This window comes from Chaetura pelagica, unplaced genomic scaffold (assembly GCF_000747805.2).
Source record: "Chaetura pelagica isolate M959 unplaced genomic scaffold, ChaPel_1.0 scaffold116, whole genome shotgun sequence".
Lineage (NCBI taxonomy): Eukaryota > Metazoa > Chordata > Aves > Apodiformes > Apodidae > Chaetura > Chaetura pelagica.
In genome coordinates this window covers 3,424,717-3,443,556 of record NW_009953655.1, presented here as the reverse complement: position 1 = coordinate 3,443,556, position 18,840 = coordinate 3,424,717, and the positions used below count along the sequence as shown (strand labels likewise).

The 18,840-nt window shown below is 38.6% G+C and overlaps 1 protein-coding gene across 1 annotated transcript in view; it reads right to left on the bottom strand.

Annotated features, from left to right (window-relative positions):
• Positions 1-239: 239 nt before the first annotated feature.
• CFAP99 (cilia and flagella associated protein 99) overlaps positions 240-18,840 on the bottom strand; it is a 51,251-nt gene continuing 32,650 nt past the window's right edge. The window contains exons 9-15 of the mRNA XM_010000291.1: positions 17,721-17,809; positions 15,310-15,514; positions 14,243-14,384; positions 12,934-13,085; positions 9,539-9,744; positions 2,623-2,785; positions 240-353 (exon numbers count right to left, since the gene is read on the bottom strand). Of these exons, the coding sequence (XP_009998593.1) occupies positions 240-353; positions 2,623-2,785; positions 9,539-9,744; positions 12,934-13,085; positions 14,243-14,384; positions 15,310-15,514; positions 17,721-17,809 (1,071 nt within the window). The remainder of the gene's footprint in view (positions 354-2,622; positions 2,786-9,538; positions 9,745-12,933; positions 13,086-14,242; positions 14,385-15,309; positions 15,515-17,720; positions 17,810-18,840) is intronic.

Here is an 18,840-nt window from a genome sequence, read left to right as displayed (position 1 = left end):
ACAAATGTTGCTTGTTTTTTGCCCTCATTTTTATTGCTTTGGAAGACAAGCATAGCAAACCATGGCATAGCATACACACTAATCACTAATCACACTGCAAAGGTGAAATCAAGATTAAAATTCAACCTGGTAGTAATCAGGCACACTGGGAGATTTCCAGCAGGCCTGAATTTGTTCCAGATGTATTTTATTTTACTTCAGAGCACAATATACAGACTGTGGCTCCATTTCTTGCTGCCTCAGGCAGCCATTTTCTGATCTGTTTCTCTGGCCATGAAGCCATGTTGAAGGATCTTGAACTGTCGTTCCCGACTCCCTTCCACTTCTTTCCAGTGGTTCCATTGCAAAGAATCCTGCAGAAAAGACACATAGGTGATGAGACTGCAGGGAATACAGCTGTTCTGTTTAGCGGATTACACTGAACTTCTAGTTGATAAGCCGGCTGGCTGGCACCACAGTTTATTTGCTAATGTGATTGGGAAATTTGTCAACATCAAATTGGGCATGATGAACAGAAAGTTAACTTGATTGGGTTGCCCAGTTTAAGGTAAATTAAACACAGCTTCAGTGCTCCACAAAATGTTAAGTCAAGATAAAACTACATCTGGATGGTGTGCTCCTTATGTTTTTTCTTTGCTGACAATTTATTCTTGAAACCATAAATGAACAGTTGCAGAAATCCTATCAGATTCTACTGGTTTTCTAATTCAAAAGCTGGGTTCACAAGGGAGAGTTCCCAAAAAAAGCTCAGAACAGACAGAAAACTGCTACTTTTCCATCTGATTCTTTGCTTAACAGGGTAGAAAAGTACCTTTTTCCCATTAATGGCAGTTTTTCTTCAGGTTGGTTTTCCAAAATGCAATACAAATTCTATTTTATTAAGAATGTAATAGTGATTTATAAACAAATGTTACCTTGACTTTTATCAGCACTATCACATTGGGCTTAAAGGGCTGTCACAAATGTAACTGAAATCACAATCTGGACTTGTAACTTTAATACGGGCTCTTAGTGTCACTTTTGTTCCTACTTATTGAGGAACCTAAAGGGTAGCAGTCCAGACAGAATGCCAGAGACCTATTGCATTATAACTATGGCTGGAATTTTCTCCTACAGTCACACTAACACTATTTTCAGCAATAGGCAGTTCAACTACAATAGAGATGCTGCTGAATATATTTGACCAGAATTAAGCCACTTCCCTCTGCTAACATTTGGATAGGGTCATGCAGAGCCAAACAGCACTGACAGAAGATACACCAAATCAGCTAAATAAAATTTATAGTAACCTTGCTTTTTTCCTATTGTTTTTTTCTTATTTTTTTGCAGGTGTCTTAAGATTTGAGAGGTCACCACTGTGGCCTCTTAAGAGACTTCCTGTGTAAACCTAAGCTCAAGAAAAAGTCCAACATGAAAACAGCTTTCAAACCCCATCTTCCTGGCTCATTCTTATGATCCTGGAATACACATTCAGACCTACATCAGGTAGTCAAAAGTTCTAGCTGTGAATTCTTAATTTCTTTTTGTTTATTTTAAAAATGTCTCACATTTGTAATTATATGACTGCTTTCCTTTGAAGTTTGCATTTATTACTTCTATTTTATTCTGGACTCCATTCAGCAAAGTGTTTAAAGGCATGTACTCAAAACCTCAGTTCAGAAAGCCACTCCTGTTTAGGAAATGCTTTATTCAAATAGGTCTTCCAAGTTTTCTTTGCTGAAAGGGACAGACCTCTTTGTCTATATAAAAACTATTGTCTATATAAAACACGTTTTTATTGCCTGAAATGGGAATTCTGAAGGAAGGAAGGAAACATTGATATTCTGAAAGATTGCGCTATTTTGTTTTTTAAACACTTGAAAAATACTGTTTTCCTCTTCACTGAATTCAGCTTCATGTAACTTTTTCACAAAATAGGTAAAAAGCTGAGATTAAGTTGAGATAGGTAATGGAATGGGAGATTTAGTTATAATTTTACATTGGGCTAGTGCACCTTTTAAAGAGTGATCCCATCATGACTGTTCACTGCGGTGTTCCACATGCTGTGGTACATGTGCTGTTGCTGGTAAATATACCACTTCTAAATGTTAGGCATGCATGGGGCAATGGCAGAGGCAGCAGCAGGAACCTTGGTTCCTCACCACTTGTCTTTAGACACTTGCCAAGGGAACACCATCGGCGTGAATCAGCATGAAGTTGTGGGGAACCAGGCTGAGGAAGGGTGAGGTAAAAACCATGGGAACGATAAACTGGAACACGCCTTGGGTGGGAGGGGATGAGCATCCCAGTGAGGTGTAATGGGATGTGTATGACAGGAGACTGAGAATGACATAAGTTAGACACAGGGGGTAAGATGCTGTTTCGAAGGGACAAGAGCATGAGGCAGTAAGAGCAGGCTGTCATATGGATGAGCCCTGCTCTGTGGTAGCAGAACGTGTGACAAGGAGGTGAGGTCAAGGCCATGGTTTGGGAAAATGATGCCTACACAGGAAGCAGGGCACTGCTATTGCCAGTCCTGTGTGGCACCATCTGCCTCTGCCCCCTGCCAGCACTGGCAGTTGAGCAAAGGTCTGTGAACAGCAGGTCTATTGCAGAGCTTTTCTCCTTATGTAACTGCCAGACCTTCCTTGATGGGATGCTGGTTTTCCAGGGGGTAGTCTTCAGGAGTTCTGCTTGCTTTTTACGCTCCATTGTTTTTTCTACAATCTTCTGCTGCAGGTTTAAAATGCGTTCATCTTTCATAGGCCTTTCACCAAACTGGGACTTTCTTTTCTTCTCCTCTTGCCTGCAAAATAAAAAGAAGCAGTAAGAAGGTAAAATAATATCAACCCACAGAATAAATCCATCTGAGCATATTTTACCTTGATAATAATAAATTTTCTCTTGCTTTTGGGAACAAGCTAGGCTCAAAACAGGTTTAAATCATATACCTCAATGAATATGGTATTCACAGCTGGCTTCTTTCTGTTTGAAGAACAGCATTACTAAACAGTATAGAATAATTTCTTCCCACAGGGTGCCATGATGACAATATCTGAAGTATTTCAAGCTTGACATAACATTCTTAGAAAAAGCTTGCACAAAACCTGTGATAATACTGCAGCATTTTGCTTGTGAGAACTATGAACTTTCCTTATATGATCATTAGTATTCATCTCATTGCCAAATGAAAGATTCTTTTCTGTGTAATCTCAATGCCCAGATTCAGAATTTATGGAATGGTGATGTATTAATCAAGGTTAGTGGGACTACGTGAGCATAAATTTGCTTGTGCAGCTTAAAAGTAAGGCATAAGAGAGAGGTTATCAGAGTCTTCCTTCCCCCTCCCCCCCCCCCTTCTATTGTAAATAATTTTCTGTCCTCTGAAGTTTACATTTTATCTAGTTTTGCTTACTTCCACCCAACTGGCACAATTTACTCACAGCTTCTTAATGTAGGCTACACCACCTTGCACTATGACTCACTTAGCATCCAACCTTCTCTTCCATTCAACATTGCCCTTGAATTTGGCTCAGTACGATCAAGTAGTATCAAAACTGTCATGAGCAGCTGTGATTTTCTGGCCAAATTCAGAGCTAAAGGAAGTGTCAGATCTGCCAAAAAACATGCATAATTATAGAATTTGTAACCAGGTTAGATCTGATGCCACCTTTCAGCTGACAAGGATAACCAGATTAAGATCCTAAGTGACAAAGAACAGAATGCACTGGGGCATTGCTCAGCCAATCCTGTAACTGTTATTCTGTCAGTGGCATGACTAATTTCATAGGCAGGTTGCCCCTTGGGAATGTTTTACAATAGAACTCTTCCCTTATCTCTTGGGTCTTACACCACAGTGTTTTCAGTATAAGGCACATTCAAGGAGCCGGAGGAAGGGGAAGAAGTTCCTTCTGATGCTAAAATCACCAATTTGCCTTAAAAAGTGTCTGTATCAAGACTCCAGGGATCCAAACACTTCTTTCATCTTGGGAGAGATGGCTTTTGTTTGCCTCCATAATAGCAGATATTCTTCAGAGCAGCCATTCTGGACTACAGTTCCCAAAATCCTCAGGGACTGGATGAAGGAGAGATCTGACCCGTGTTACATTGTGAAATGTGACTGTCAGCTCTAAAAAAGGGGCACAGTTCAGCTTGGCTTCTCATTTCCAGTTGCTTTCCTGAGGTGCCTCCTGAATGTCTCTGCTGTTTGTGTCATGCTATCTGCTTAGTATAACACTTCCTTATCCTCTTTAATACTGTGACATGCTCTGCTACACTGAGATTAATTTTTAACTCTATTCTGTAAATCTAAATAATTATGTACTATCATTTAATCTAATTGAGAACATGGATTATGTCTATCTGCATTATAACAAGGCATCACATTCCAAGGGACATAGGAGAAAATAACAAAAAAGGTTTTATGTAGACACTTGGTTAAATATTGTCAGTGGGAATAAGCAACAAAACCTTTCATTACATGCAAATCCAGATTCTTGTAAATACAATTACAGGAAATACAGCAAGAAGTTTCACATCATGAAGAAGCAGCAGCTGCTTCTGAATTAACATTGTAAATAGTTCCTTATCCTCAGACTAATATTAAGTCTTAAACATGAAGTCATGGGCCAGTCATCCACACTATTTCAGAAAGCTGACAATCCCCTCGATTTTCAGATGCTGCACCACTTCATAACAGAAACTCAAAGAGTGGAAGGAATAAAAAATAAATTTTAAAATTGTGGTTTTCTTTGATGGTCAGTTGAGAACTTTCAAGACTGAAGACAGAAAAAGCTCATTTGATCTCTGCCACCCTGTAGCATGTGTTTCCTAAGGAAACAGTCAGAACGGGGTAGTACAGAGTTAAAGGAATCTTCTCCAGATTCAGTAGAAAATTATGTGATGATCATGAAAACATTTTAAATTTTACTTTTAAATTTTAAAAAAAATTCCTCATCCTTTCACTCTCAGTAAGTTGTGCTGTCTGTACTTCAGTACCTTGCTTTTTTCCTGTCCTGCACTATATAATTATTAGTTATTGCAGTGAGGAAAATGAAAGTATCTGTTAACAGTTCACTGTTAAGGGAGTAATTATTTTGACATTTAAAAATGCTACACTATTGGATTGATTACTGTTTTGTACTTATGTGAGGGATTTAAGCACTCAAAGTCTGAGTCCCTTCCAAAATAATTAACTTATTAAGCACCTAATTTTAGGGATGGAAGTGAGTGTTATTTGTAACTGTTTTTCTCATTTAAAATATAGATTAGGAAGGTGTACAATCAAAGTCCATTCACAGAATCACAGAAAGTTGAGGTTGGAAAGGACCTCTAGAGCTCATCTTGTCTGCCCCCACCTGCTCAAGCAGAGCCACCTCAAGTCAGTTGCCCAGGACTGTGTCCAGACAGCTTTTAAGTATCTCCAAAGATAGAGACTGCAGAGTTTCCCTGGGCAACCTGTGCCAGTGTTCAGCCACTCTCACAGGAAAACAGTGTTTCCTGATACTCAGGCAGCCTCCTGTGCTTCCTGTTGTACCTCTTGTCCTCTCATTGGTCACCACTGAGAAGAGCCTGGCTCTGTCTTCTTTACAGCCTTTCTTCACATACTAAAATTTCTGATCCATCATTGCTGATAAATTTCTTCCTGTTCCAATGCTACAGAAGAACTAATTTCCAGCAGTAGGGACTGAGAAACTAAATCTTATTTCCTCATTGCAAACACATACAGAACTCCAAGTATTTGTGAAATCACAAATATTATGAAGTACCAAACCAGAGTTCCTTATCATGGTAATTTTTGAGCTTTTTTTCCCATTATTTTAGGCTATGCTACTGAAGATCTGAAGCAACAGTCACACAGAGGGATAGCACGGCACAAGTTTCCCTGTTACACCTTTCCATGTCCATGTGTTGTCTGCCCCTTCCATTGTTCTACTTGGAGCTTGTTCTACTTGGAAAGGACCATCACAGTCATTCATCCATAGCCCTCCTTTGATCTCCCTACTTGATCTCCTCTCTCTCCTCATAACCAGCATTCCCCTTTGTCCTCTTGCCATGGCTGCCTTCACACTGTTTCTACCCACCTCAGTTCAGGTCAAGAGAGGTGTTACATTGGTGTGTGGCCAGTGGCTCTTGTCAAAAAGGAAAGGAGGGCTGGCAGTGGCAGGGAAAGAAAGGATTGCTTTGCCATCTTGGCAAACAGACCAATGTTTGGAACCCAGTGCTGAGATCTCAGCATGCTGCACCATTACCAGTGTGAGATAGGGATGTGGTGAACTTTTGCACTGGTGGGAGTCTGTGCACCTTGTTCCTCAACCATTTTCTTATTCTTCTTCCTCATATACAAGTACGTCAAGGAGGATTAGTGTCAGTTCAGAGTGACATTCTGAAAAAGCAGCTGCTACCTTTATCTGGATGTTGCCCTGACATGGAGAGGGGAGGGGGCTGGGGCACCAGGCACGGTTGTGATACTTGAAAACGAACAGGAAAACAAACAAGGCGGGAATATGAGCAAGAACAGAATAAGGCTGGTTTCCATGTGCCCTACATATATGCCACTGGGGGAGCATGGATGTGCTACTGTCATCTGTGAGAGACAAAAAAAAGGATAGTGTGGTGTTCACTAGACAGGCCTGCAGATGAATGAAGAATTGAGAATGTGAAGTTTTGAGAGCATGCAGTCCCAAGACTAGACTAAATCCAAGACAAACCCCTCCAACAACAGATAACGTGGATGGAGGGAGCCTCAGCACCAACTGGTTTTATCTGTTGCTTGATTCTTAGTGCATTAAACTACTTGCAATAATAGATGTTGCCTCAGTGGAATGAAAAGCAATTGTACCTCAAGCATACAGGCACAACTTCAGCACTTTAGCACATATTCAAACACTCATAAATCTTTTGGTTCTTGTTTTAGAAGGCTGAGAACTCAATTGTTTGTCCCTTCACATGCCAGTCTGATTTTCAAACCGTGTGAAATTCTAGGAATTAAAGGGATGTCCTGCTTATATACAGAATTGATTCTGAAGTGTTCTGCATGCACTCTCAAAGCTACTGCTGTGATGGATGTCACAGCCTGCAGTCTTTTCAAGGCTGATGTCTCTGTAATTTTTCATGTTCCATTTCCTATTTTGTTTAATATAGCTCATTATATGCTTGCTCAATGTGCTTCTTTTGTGTTGATGTATGTCTGCCTACAAATGATACTGAAAAGGACCTGCTTGGTAGGCACTGAATTAAACTCCAGCTGACACTAACTAAAGCACATTTGTTTAGCAAAGCTTAGCCACCATCCTTTAACTAATTAGCAGTAGCCTTCAACATAATGCATTTTAAGATACAACATGTAATTTTATATTGATACATAAGCCTATCTTGTGAGGACAATTGGTAGGATTTGACATTCTATTCCTATAACTATTGATTAATTCTGTAAACATAAACATTTGCTTTTTACACCTCCTGTGCAGCATATAATAGGACCCAAGCAATTAATCACTCACACTGACTTGATAGACATTTCAGGATTGAGGATCTGTAATTCAGGTTTAACACACAAAGCCTATAGTTTGTTTAGAGAGAAATAAAAGCTGCAGCATTTGTGTAGCATTTGTAAATAGGCCCGTATGTGATACTTCTATATTAACAGAAATAACACCATAGATTTGCATTCTAGATGAAATTGCATTAAACATGCTCCCAAGGAACAACATTTCTGGTACATTTTGATGCTGCCGTTTTATAGCTTATGCTCCCAAGTCCTGTACATGGATTGCCTGGGAGCCACAAAAGGAAATGTCTTTAAAATCTATAATGAAACTTTGTAATTTCTTTATTTGGAGAGCAAATAGGGCTCCATTAAAATGACTGTGTTGCTTGTCCTGGGTTTGACTAGAAACTTGTAAATTCAGTGTTTAAGTTAATTTGGTTTCTAACAACTTTTACATGCTGGTATGTTCAAAAACATTTCAAATGTCAGGACAAAGAGTGAATCAAAGTTACCTTCTCAATAAAAGCATGTCTTATTTCAGGATCAGAACAGTTTTAGATCTCAATTAAGCCAAAAAGTCTGTTTTAAAGAAACCCAGCACTATTCAAAATTCACAGACTGTTATCCAGGGTAACAAGTAATTCTTTAAGTATTTACTAGCTAAACAGGTTTTATGCAGTATATAAGTTCTTAAAGCCTAGTCTGCATCTCTAATGGAAAGCACTGGCTTGAGTTGCTCCCATAGGCTTTCACAACTTTTAATGTTTAGCAATGAGAGTGTATTTCCAGCTCCAACTCTATTTCAGGTTCTTTAGCCTTAAAATTTTTTCTCAATATATGCCATAGAAGACAGGGTCACTGATCCATGCAGTCAATCCACTGCAGCTGCAGTTATTGATTCATTAAACTCAATAAGCTATCTTCTGAAGGACTAACATAGTAAAACTCTAGTCTTTGGAGATTAACTATCATCAACAAACCAAATTAGAGCTGGGACTAGTGAAGACTAGTCAAATGAATACATCAATACTGCCTTCTGTAATTGAGATTCAGAACTGGATGATAAATCAATAACACACATTTAACTCTAAAACGCCACCTTTGGTATCTGAGCAATAAACACAAATCCAAGCTATGTCTAAAGATGTGGGTTTAGCCTGATAGAAGGTCTTCAGAATGTCAGCTTGAGTGTTTGCAAAATAAATACAGCAAGACAAGGGCTAGCCTCTCAAACTCACAAAAGAGCAAAGGTGACAGACAACTTGCAAGAAAACAATGGTAAATAGTCAAGGTGCAGTAAAAATGGCCTAAGTTCAGGAGGTGTCTTACACTTGTACATAGCCCTCGTTCCCACTCAGCTTTATTTGTAAATAGTTTTAACTGAGATTTTAAACTTCGTGGAAAGGACCTGTCTTCTGCATATGTGAGCATCTAGGATGGCTATGGATCCTTTGTGACAATGAATTATAAATATTATAATGAATAATAAATATGAATAATGAATGAAAAATTTGATCAACGAGCCTGTAAGCTAAGATTTTTCTGCTATAATTTATTTAATGTATAACTTATTATTGTTATCAGAAAATCTTCCTAGAATATTGTCAGCTTCTAAAACAGGGCCTGCCTTTTCACATAACAAATGAAGTTCAAGGGAGAAAATTGTATCTCTAATGTATTGGTTTAGATGAAAATGAGAAACCTCTTCAAGTGGCAAGGTAGAATGACCCTAATAACATCAAATTAGTTCTGATGAGCTGCAAAGGAAAAGAAAAAAGGCAGAATTTCTTCCTTAATATATAACATTGGCTTTGCATTCTGGGGCAATACTGTCAACAGTAGCCTACAGAGTGTCTTCAACCATAAATAGAAAATGATGAAAAAGATTTGTTAAATCTGATGCACATTATTTTCAAGAATAAAAAGGAAAATCTGGCCCCAGTGTGATCCTTGACAGAAGTCATATTAAAGGGCAGTATTTTGCTCTCTACTTGTTTTCCTCCTCAAGGGGCTAGCAAAATATTAACAAAGTTGCAATGTCTTAAATGTCACATGCTGTTTTATACTGACTTTAAAGCAGCTGCTCGTCCGAGTTCTGCTCTGAACACAGAAATCTGGTCCAGTTTGTCTAGAAGAAGTTGTTCCTTAGCTTGTTTTTCATGAATTATCTGGTCTCTCTTCTCTTCCTCTGCTGCCTTCTGTGCTTCTCTGAGCAGAGCAAGGCGTTCACGTAGTTCTACTATTGACATTTCACAAATTAAACCATGGCCACCAGTCTAGAGAACATGGAATAAAGGTTTAAATAACACTGTAAATATCAAGGGGAGAACAAAAGAGTAAAACCAGGACATTTTGATTGTGTTCCAAATAATGCTGAATATATTTTGATGGCCCTAACCTATTATTTACAAGCTGTTTCTAAGGGGCAGGGCTTACCTTTCATACATGTAAAACCACAAAGCTAACAAAACATTTAATGAAAAAGCATTGAAATATACAGTAGAATAATTATAAATACAATGTATGTACTGTCCAGATAATTCTAGTTGACTTATATTTTAGTTTGAATATGTCTTTTGCAGTTTCTAAATGTGTGAAACCGTATTTTTTAGTTTGTGAAACCAGAACAGACTTTAAACTAAAAAATATGCATATACTTAATTATCTATTTCCAAATTATGGGTTTGATCTATGAAGGCATTTACTGTTTTTCTCCAAAAAGACTAGGACTAAACAATGCTTTGTACCCAGAAAATCCAGATCTTAATGCTTGAAGTTAAAATACTAAAACATGAATGTTTAATGAAGGCTTTTTAAAATCCACTTGGAAATGAGAGTGATAAAGAGCCTGATTCTGAGATGTAACAAGAGTCTTCGGCACCTTAGTTTCCATACAAAGACAGACAATTTCTAAACAGTTCTGTGAACCTTACTCTTGTATATACTCTTCCTTTTTCTATGTCTACACATATATCCTTTGCATATATGGAAAACTTGCATAAACCCACAGAAAGCTTCTGTGTAGCTTTCTTTGCAATTTTAATCCATTTCACACTCATATTCTTTTATCTGTCTTAACATAGTTTTGGTACACATCTCTGCTATGTATCTTGTACCCTGGCATATTATAATGCAATATATGGGTGCAGGAAGTCAAGATGCTAACCTGACTTTTGTGTTAGTTGTGTAACATTGAGAGTATAACACTAGTTAGGATTTCAATCACAAAGATCTTGCTCTACTTAGTTCCATAGAACTAGTGACAGAAAACTACAACGTTTGGAAAGGATGAAGGGAGAGGGGTGTGGAGTCCAAAGGAACAACCACACCTCCAAATGGTGTTTCTCAGACTGAAATTAAGTGGCAATGACAAACAGGTAAGTAAAACTCATCGCTATCCTTTTAGTGGAGAGAAATGATTCAGTTAAAGAGCCTTCATTTTTTCAAACAATCCTTTTTAGCAGGAAAAAAAAAGCCCCTGTGTTGAATACTGAGAGAGTTGTTGACAGAATAGTAGTTGCCCTTCTGCTTTAAGATTTCCACAAAATAGAACATGAAAGGAAAAGAAAAAAAAAAACAACAAACCAAGAAAAGGGAAGGATGCTTAGTCGTAGACACATGCTTGGATTGTCAGTTTGGCTGCAAGAATTGACCAGTTCCTCTTCTCTGGTCTGGGATGCCATCTAAGCAGCCTAGTCAGGAACTTGTCCTTCAGTGACCATTCTCTGGCTGTTCATAGCAGTGAGTCCATGAAACAGGGAGGAAAGCCAAGAGAGATGAAGAAAACAGTAAGGCAGGGTGGGAGAGGGGGATGCAGGGGCAATAATCAGGCTTGGGTCTCTGCTGCTACAACATTGGTACTTAAGAGGGATTATTATTGAGTTAGTCTGAAGAATCTAATAATACAAGCTTGTCAGTAAAGGAGAATGTATCTTGGGTGGCCATCCGTGGGACTCCTTCAAGATCTCCAAGAGTATCTCCTGCAGTTTTGGCCCCCATAGCTTCTCTTTCTAAAACTTCAAAAGTTGAGTCAGTAAGAAGAGATAATAACTTTTTTTCACCTAATGTTTCACTCCTCAGTTTTGGCTCTGTGATTTCTGTTTCCACACCCTTCATGTGCACCAAACATGACCCAAACAAGGGTCACCAGTAGCATCAGTAGATTGACAAAAGCAGCAATGAAGGACCTATAGATTGTAGTACCATTTCGCATTTTGCATATACTGTGTGGTGTACAGTAACTGTTTGTTCTCTTCACCTTTTTTTTCTCTGCTGTTTCCTTTGTAGTTCAGTAGTATTTCTCAAAAAATGGGTGAAGTGAGTCTGGGTTTTAAAAAGAGAATTGTCTTCTTTGGCTAGAAAGGAAGTGGAGAAGTGATGGCAACAGCCATAAAGGCAAACCAAAGAGAGTAAAGAGTAAGGGAGGATGAGACATCTGGGGCTCTGAATTTATTCTTGTTCACTTATTTCACACTTCAAGATTAAATCTATTATAAAATTTGATAAATGAGGTGGGGGGTTTATCTAGTGGTTGCAAAGATGGTAGGTAGCTATTCAAGGAATAACTCACTTCAGAGGAGCAGAAGATAAAAACAAAACATTGTATTGACTGTTCCAACAGCCCCGTGGATAGAAGACCTGTTCCTTCTCTATAGTTTCTGCAGACTAGCCATGGATTTATTTTTTTAATTTGTGATTTTCATTTGAATACTCATGAAAGGAAAGAAAAAAACCCAAAGTTTGATAGTGCAATTTTATATTATGTTGTTATTCTTTCAGTGTAGATAAGAAAAGGGAAGAGTATTTTCAGCTACTCTGCTGAGTACCACTAGGTTTAGTGGTAAGCTAACATTTCCAGATGCTGCCTAAGTCTGGAAATTCTGCAGAAGTGGGAATTGCAAAGCCCAATATCAGATCATCTCAGTTTTGTGCATCATATTAAGTCAAAGAAGTTTGTGATACATTTACTGCAGATTTAACCACACACACGTTATTTGCACAATACATGCATAACAGCTCAGCAGGTTTTGAGTTCTCTTTACAATCTCTTTTACACACTTGAATGTTAACAGTTTTGAAAGCACAGAAGATTAATTTTACTAATTACCATGACAATAACAACTGTATATCAGTCCAAACTTTGTGTTCATTCAGTCCTTACCCAGGACTGACAAATCCGTGCATTTTTGAATACAGAACATTTGCCAGTCTCTTTTTGAAATATATCAGGAAACCCAAATCCTTCTGGCAAAATCCAATGAAAGTTCAAGGGGGTCTAAGATTTAACTTACCATCAGACTATTCTTCCTGGGAAAATTTTCATTTTATAAACATTGTGAAAGTTCCAGTTCAGATCTAACCTTTGTGTCCTGGGGTCACTGTACTTAATGGTAATTCCTCTGAATATGTGAAATATGCACAACATACATTTATGTTAAATCAGCAGTTTTTACTTTTGAGCTTACCTCAGTTAAATCAACAAACTTGTGTCTGAGGCTTGGTAAAGACTCAATAGCTCGTATTTGTTGAATTAGTTCGTATCTTTTCCTAAGCTTCTCCTCCTCTTCTTCTAAAGCTTGCCGAAGAAGTTCTCGATTTTCTTCAGAAACCTCCTGAACTGAAAGAAAACAACTAATCTCTGTTAGCTGGCTGCATATTTTAACAAGTAGTCCATCTGGAGGAGAATTCATATGCATTTGTGAATAATGATAATCATACTGATCTTGAGGGAACCGTCTGGCATTGGTGGGAGGAATGATTAGAGAAACAAATGAGTGCTTCCCACCTCCACTATCTATCATTCTATTCAACACACAAACATTCTGTATACACAGATAAAGTAGACACTTTGAATTCCTGCCTTGTAATTTCTGTTCTAACTAGTGCATACTGTTCCATTATTCAATAAAAGGATATTATACAATAGCTAATATTAATAATTTTCCAAGCTATATATATGACAGAAATAATTGAGCTGGAAAGGCTGGTAGGATTTGTTTGGTCATTTCAGAGTGGCTAACACCCTCTGCTTCCCTCCACCCTTACTGGTACCAGTATGGAGATACTTGGTCTGCTCACCAAAATATGCACAACTGCAGGTAACCTGTTCATACAGCAGATGTTAACATGGCATTGCATTGGAATATGTAAAACCGTGCTAGTCAGAACACCCTTCTCCTTGGACTTCATCAGTTAATGCATTAACTGAAGAATTTTCTTTAAGAATAATGAAGGATGAGTAATATAATTTCCCTGCATCCTGATGACTGGTCTGTCTTGGAGGTGCTACATCCTTCCTCCTTGTCATACTGTGCTTCTAGGAGATATCCTTTCTGTTTTTAGTCACAGTCTTCTCTGGATTGTCTTCTTCGGATAAGACAATAATTTTGAGCCATGATTCTTTCCCAGTGGTTGCTAGGCAAATCCTCTCTTCATGGCATGAATCACAAGAATCTGAGCATCATACCTTGGTTTGACAAAAAGTACATTAATTCATACATGCTACTTTTAGATGGAAGTTGCAGAACATTAGTCCTGTATCTCTTCCTTCTAAGCAAAGAGGTATTCCCATGACCAGTAGCTTAGAATTTCTGAGCAACCCATTACCACCTTATTCCTGGAAATCATATTCAGGCATTCATGGTAATGTATAGGGTAGATCTTTCCCTCAACTTGCCTTTCCTTCCAGTAGAAAGTGTAATCGACCCACCAAAAGAAATTAATTTGGGGACATTTGGCATGATCTCACAAAATTTTCTCACAAAATATAAATACCTATCTGCTGCTTGTATTTCTTGAGCTTTATTTTTGCTTGCTTTGCACTCTTATGTCCTTCCACGACCTGCTCCACCAGCTCTCTCATTTCTTTCTGTTCCTGTAGACGTTTCTCTGCATACTGGTGCATCAGATCTGCTTTCTAAATCCCAAACAAGCAGGTGAATAGAATTTCTCATATCTGGTGATATGAGTGCCTCAAATAGTGCAAGGACAAATGGATTAAAAGTATTACATCATTCATTCACAAAAGTAGCAAAGTGCATTGGCTGGGGACAATATATAGACCACTTTCTATATTTTATTTACCCACAACAGCCCTCTGTAACATTTGCACTGTTATTTTCCAGGGTTCCCTCCCACATATTTCTAAAGGCAGACAAACAAGCCATCTCTGGATCTGGTTATGAGATACCAAGAGGACCGGTCTAATACACAGCTAGTTCTGTGCCTGCAGGATCTTCTTGGGCCTAGGTTGTATCTCTGTAACCTACAGAAAGTCCACTTTTGGCTATCATGTTCCTTTCTATGTCAGAGGAAATTAACAGGAAGCAGGAAACTGGATTTTCCCAGACTAGATTCCTTACTGTACTTTTTGTTTTGGATGGAAGACACTGGGCAATGAAAATGATCAGAGGGCTGGAGCACCTCTCTTACGAAGACAGGCTGAGGGAGTTGGGGTTGTTCAGCCTGAAGAAGACTCCAGGGGGACCTTATATCAACCTTCCAATACCTGAAAGGAGCCTGTAAGAATGGTGCTTAGTACCTCAGTATCTGTTCAGAAACGATATGCACAATGACATGAATATATTGGAGAATGCTTGAATGTTCTGTTTGATTCAATTGACTTTGTAAGTGTTATCAATCAAACAAAACACTTGTAAAACGTACTTAAATGTATAAGCTTTGCTTTGTCTTGAAGTTACACCATTGTTTTTCTATCATTTGCAGACCTCAGTGAGCAAAGACAGTCTATAGAACTTTTACACCTTATAGTAGGTATCATCTGTGGTATGTTTTGCGCTGGTTGAGTATAAGCAAAATTTGAGCAGTTTTGTATGTATTACCTCTTCTCTCATTAGATCAGCTTTCCTCTTATTTTCTTGAATTACGTTCTGATGGGCTAGAAGGGCCTCTTCATAACTCAGTTTCCCTTGAAGCCTCCTACACTCTATTTCAGCCAGCTGCTCTTCCAAATCTTTTCCACGCATCTGTTTTTGCCATTCCAAGAATTCAGATGGGTCTTTAGCCCCTTGTAGCAAATTTTCAACTCTGCAAGAGATGAGGAAGAGCATACTATTCTAGGGGGTCTGGCTCTGCAGCCCTGCCTTGGTTTATAAAATATTTCTAGTAGTTTGTGTTATATAAGGTGTTTGATCTCTGCAGAGAAAAAAGGCAGTCATCACAAAATCATTTGACAGATGTTATTTTAACTCCAGTCCAAGAGGTGTTCCTATTGTGTGGAAATCCTGGGACAGCCAGGCTGGAAAAAGTGCATGAGGACACAGACCTGAAAGTTTTCAGTAAAACAAAGCCCCAAGAGAGGGCAAACTTTAGCTACATACGGATTCTCTCCTAAGGAGCACAGAGAATCAGATTGAAAGCATATACATTTTTTCAGAGGATTACTTTGCTTAGAGCTAGAAAAACAAACAACTTTTCACTTTGGCGATGTTCTTGACCCCTTTAACACAGAGAATGCAAAACTGTTCTTCTTCATTCTCTTTCTGTTTTGGATTTTGTCAATTAAATAATATTGCTGTAATAAGGCAAAGAAATATTTAGCTATTAAGCAAAACCACATTCTTGTTTTTTGTGCTCAGCTGAGAGAGAAAAGCATAGCAAAGCCCTGGGGCAGACCCAGCAAAGTCCTGGAGCAGAGGAATTAGGGCAGAGACACAAAAATACAGTGAATTGTGCCATACTGCTGCTCCCTAAAACATATAGATATGCATCTGTTGTGTGTTAAATGCAGCTGAAGATTAAAACTTATAAATAAAAAAATAGCGTAAAGTTACAGGGAAAATCTAATCCTTTGCTGAGTGGAACAAAATTCTGCCAAAGTGAACAGTATTATATGTGATAAAAAGAACCTTAATATCCATACATAGCTGATAACAGAAGCTAAGTGATGCATAATATCTTACTGCTAAAATCATGACCTATATACCAAAATTTGCTAAGTCCAAAGAACGAACCCAACCTTAGGCCATCATTCTGGGACTTAAAACACTAAAAACATTTAGGATTAGAAACAATACTAAATCAAGATGCCATGGTATAGGCTTTATCTTTGTTAAAATTATTAGTGAAAATGTTCTGTAATCCTAGTTATAGAATGCAACCTGCAGTGGCCATTCAGGCATCACCCTCTCCCTAGTTAATGTCAGCTGAAAACCCATGCTGCTGAATAAGGATTCCTTATGCCAGAGGAATCCCTATGTCAGGATTTCTTAGAGCCCTAAGTGCACCAAAAGGACCTGCAACCTCTTATTCCCCACCCCTGCCTAGGACTTAATTGCTTGTGTTCAAAGATAGCTTTGTTGCAGTGGAACCATGTAACATTGGATCAGACTGGAGAGAGGAGAGCTGGGTGAGGGAGAGCTATGAAAAGTCCTCTGTGTGTAGTTTCTTCCTGGGAGCCACGTTAAAGCTGACGTTGTTAACAGCCTTTGCCCTGGGCTATGCTGTAGGTGTTGCCTCACCCAGCCTAGCAGCTGACCCTGCCTTGTTGATGTGGCTTCCTGGCTTGACCTCAGCCCTGTCTCGTCACCATGCACCACCCAGCAGTCACTGGAATGGTCGTCTGAAAGAGCTGCCTCTCACTGGGTCTGCTCTGCTGCCTTGCCAGGGTGCTGGGGAACTGAGCTGCTGTCAGTGAGGACACTGTCCCTGCTTGCCTTGCTGTCACCTTTAGCTCCTGGTTCATCTTGCCTTGTGGAGCCTCACACTCTTTAGTCCTCCATATCTTACCGTGATAGAAATGGTCAGTATTTCTATATACATATAAACAAGTTTTATATATATATAAACAATTTCAAATATCGAATTCAGCATGTAGTTAACCACAAACAATTGAAGGAAATTGAGGTGTATTAAATGGTTTGGATTAATCTATATGCATCTTTTATAATGGGCACAGAAATAGATGTGGATTTGGGTCATTATTTATTCTGGAGAACTGGAATAAACATAACAAGTGATCCTCACTGGACTCTGCAAGTGGGCACTAGTCAGAGTGCTAAATCAGAACACAGGCACACACTGCATAATGGCCACAGTAAAACAATTACTTTAACGTAGACTTTCATTTCAGTCCACTTTTCTCTTTATTTGTTAACCGTGTTCACAGAATGGCTTCCTATTGCCTTAAAACAGATCCATTTAATTTACCTGGAGTTTACTTAATTATTTTTAATGCCGTTAGTTACTCTACATCCACGGATGTTAGAAGTAATTGAAGAAACAAGCGTGGTACCTCTTGAGCTCCTGTTCCATTTTCTGCTGATAGAGGGCACCCTCTCTCAAAATAGCTGCAGCATTTAATTTAATAGGTATATTGTCAATCTGTCAGGAAAGAGAATGTATATACTATAGTTAGTAATGTAAACCATAAAACAGAGTATAAAAACATTTCAATGGGTTAAATAAATTGACCTAAGACAGCATAAATTTTGTTTAAAGCATTCATCTAGCATTAATCTGACATTCACAATGAAACTGCATGCTGCTCATAAACCACTCAAGCTGCTTAAGAAATCAGCAAAGTTCCCCAAGTGGATTATAAATTTGTAATCACTCTTGGACCATGTCAAATCCCATAGAATGTGTTCACTTTCCTTTTTTCATCGCTCATATACCTAGTGTGCAGGGATCCCATCTGCTTTGGACAAAGGAAATAAACTGCTTCTCCCAAATATAGTAAGTTAGCCAAAACCAGGCAAGTAAAACATAAGCAGTAACTTTCATAGGAAGGTCTCAGTAGTGTTTTACAAATAATCATGACTTCAAAATATTTCTAAGACAACTGGCATCACCGATGGCTGTATCTATTTTCTAGACAGTAGAAGTGAAGCACATTCTCAGTGACTTTCAGGCCTTGTGGTGTAACTTGGACTACGCTATGGCTGCTTTGCAGTTCTTCCAAGTATTGCCTTAGGACTAACTCCTAGACAACCTCTGAATACTGAGGGAGGAAGGGACCAACCTCTGCCAGTTAAAAATGTTTCCTGCACAAATCGGCTATTCTGAAAAAAATTATCACCTTTGCAGACACATATAATAGAGCTGACCTGAACCAAGGCAACGAGTGCTGGTGGGATAAGAACTGGGATCATTCCTGCATAAAATAAAGCTTATTCATGACACATTTTGCCTAAATCCAGACAAGTGTTCAGAATCCAAACATATATTTAAATGCCAAATTAACAGCTTCATGAGTGGCTCAGAAAAGGACACAGGGAATCTCTCAAGATATACACTGCAAATATTTTATGCACAACTGTGTACTGCAGTCTGCTGAAATACATAAGCTAACTGGGAAAAGGATGTTTTGTAATAGATATTAATTAGGTAGGTTGAGGATAACAAACATGTGC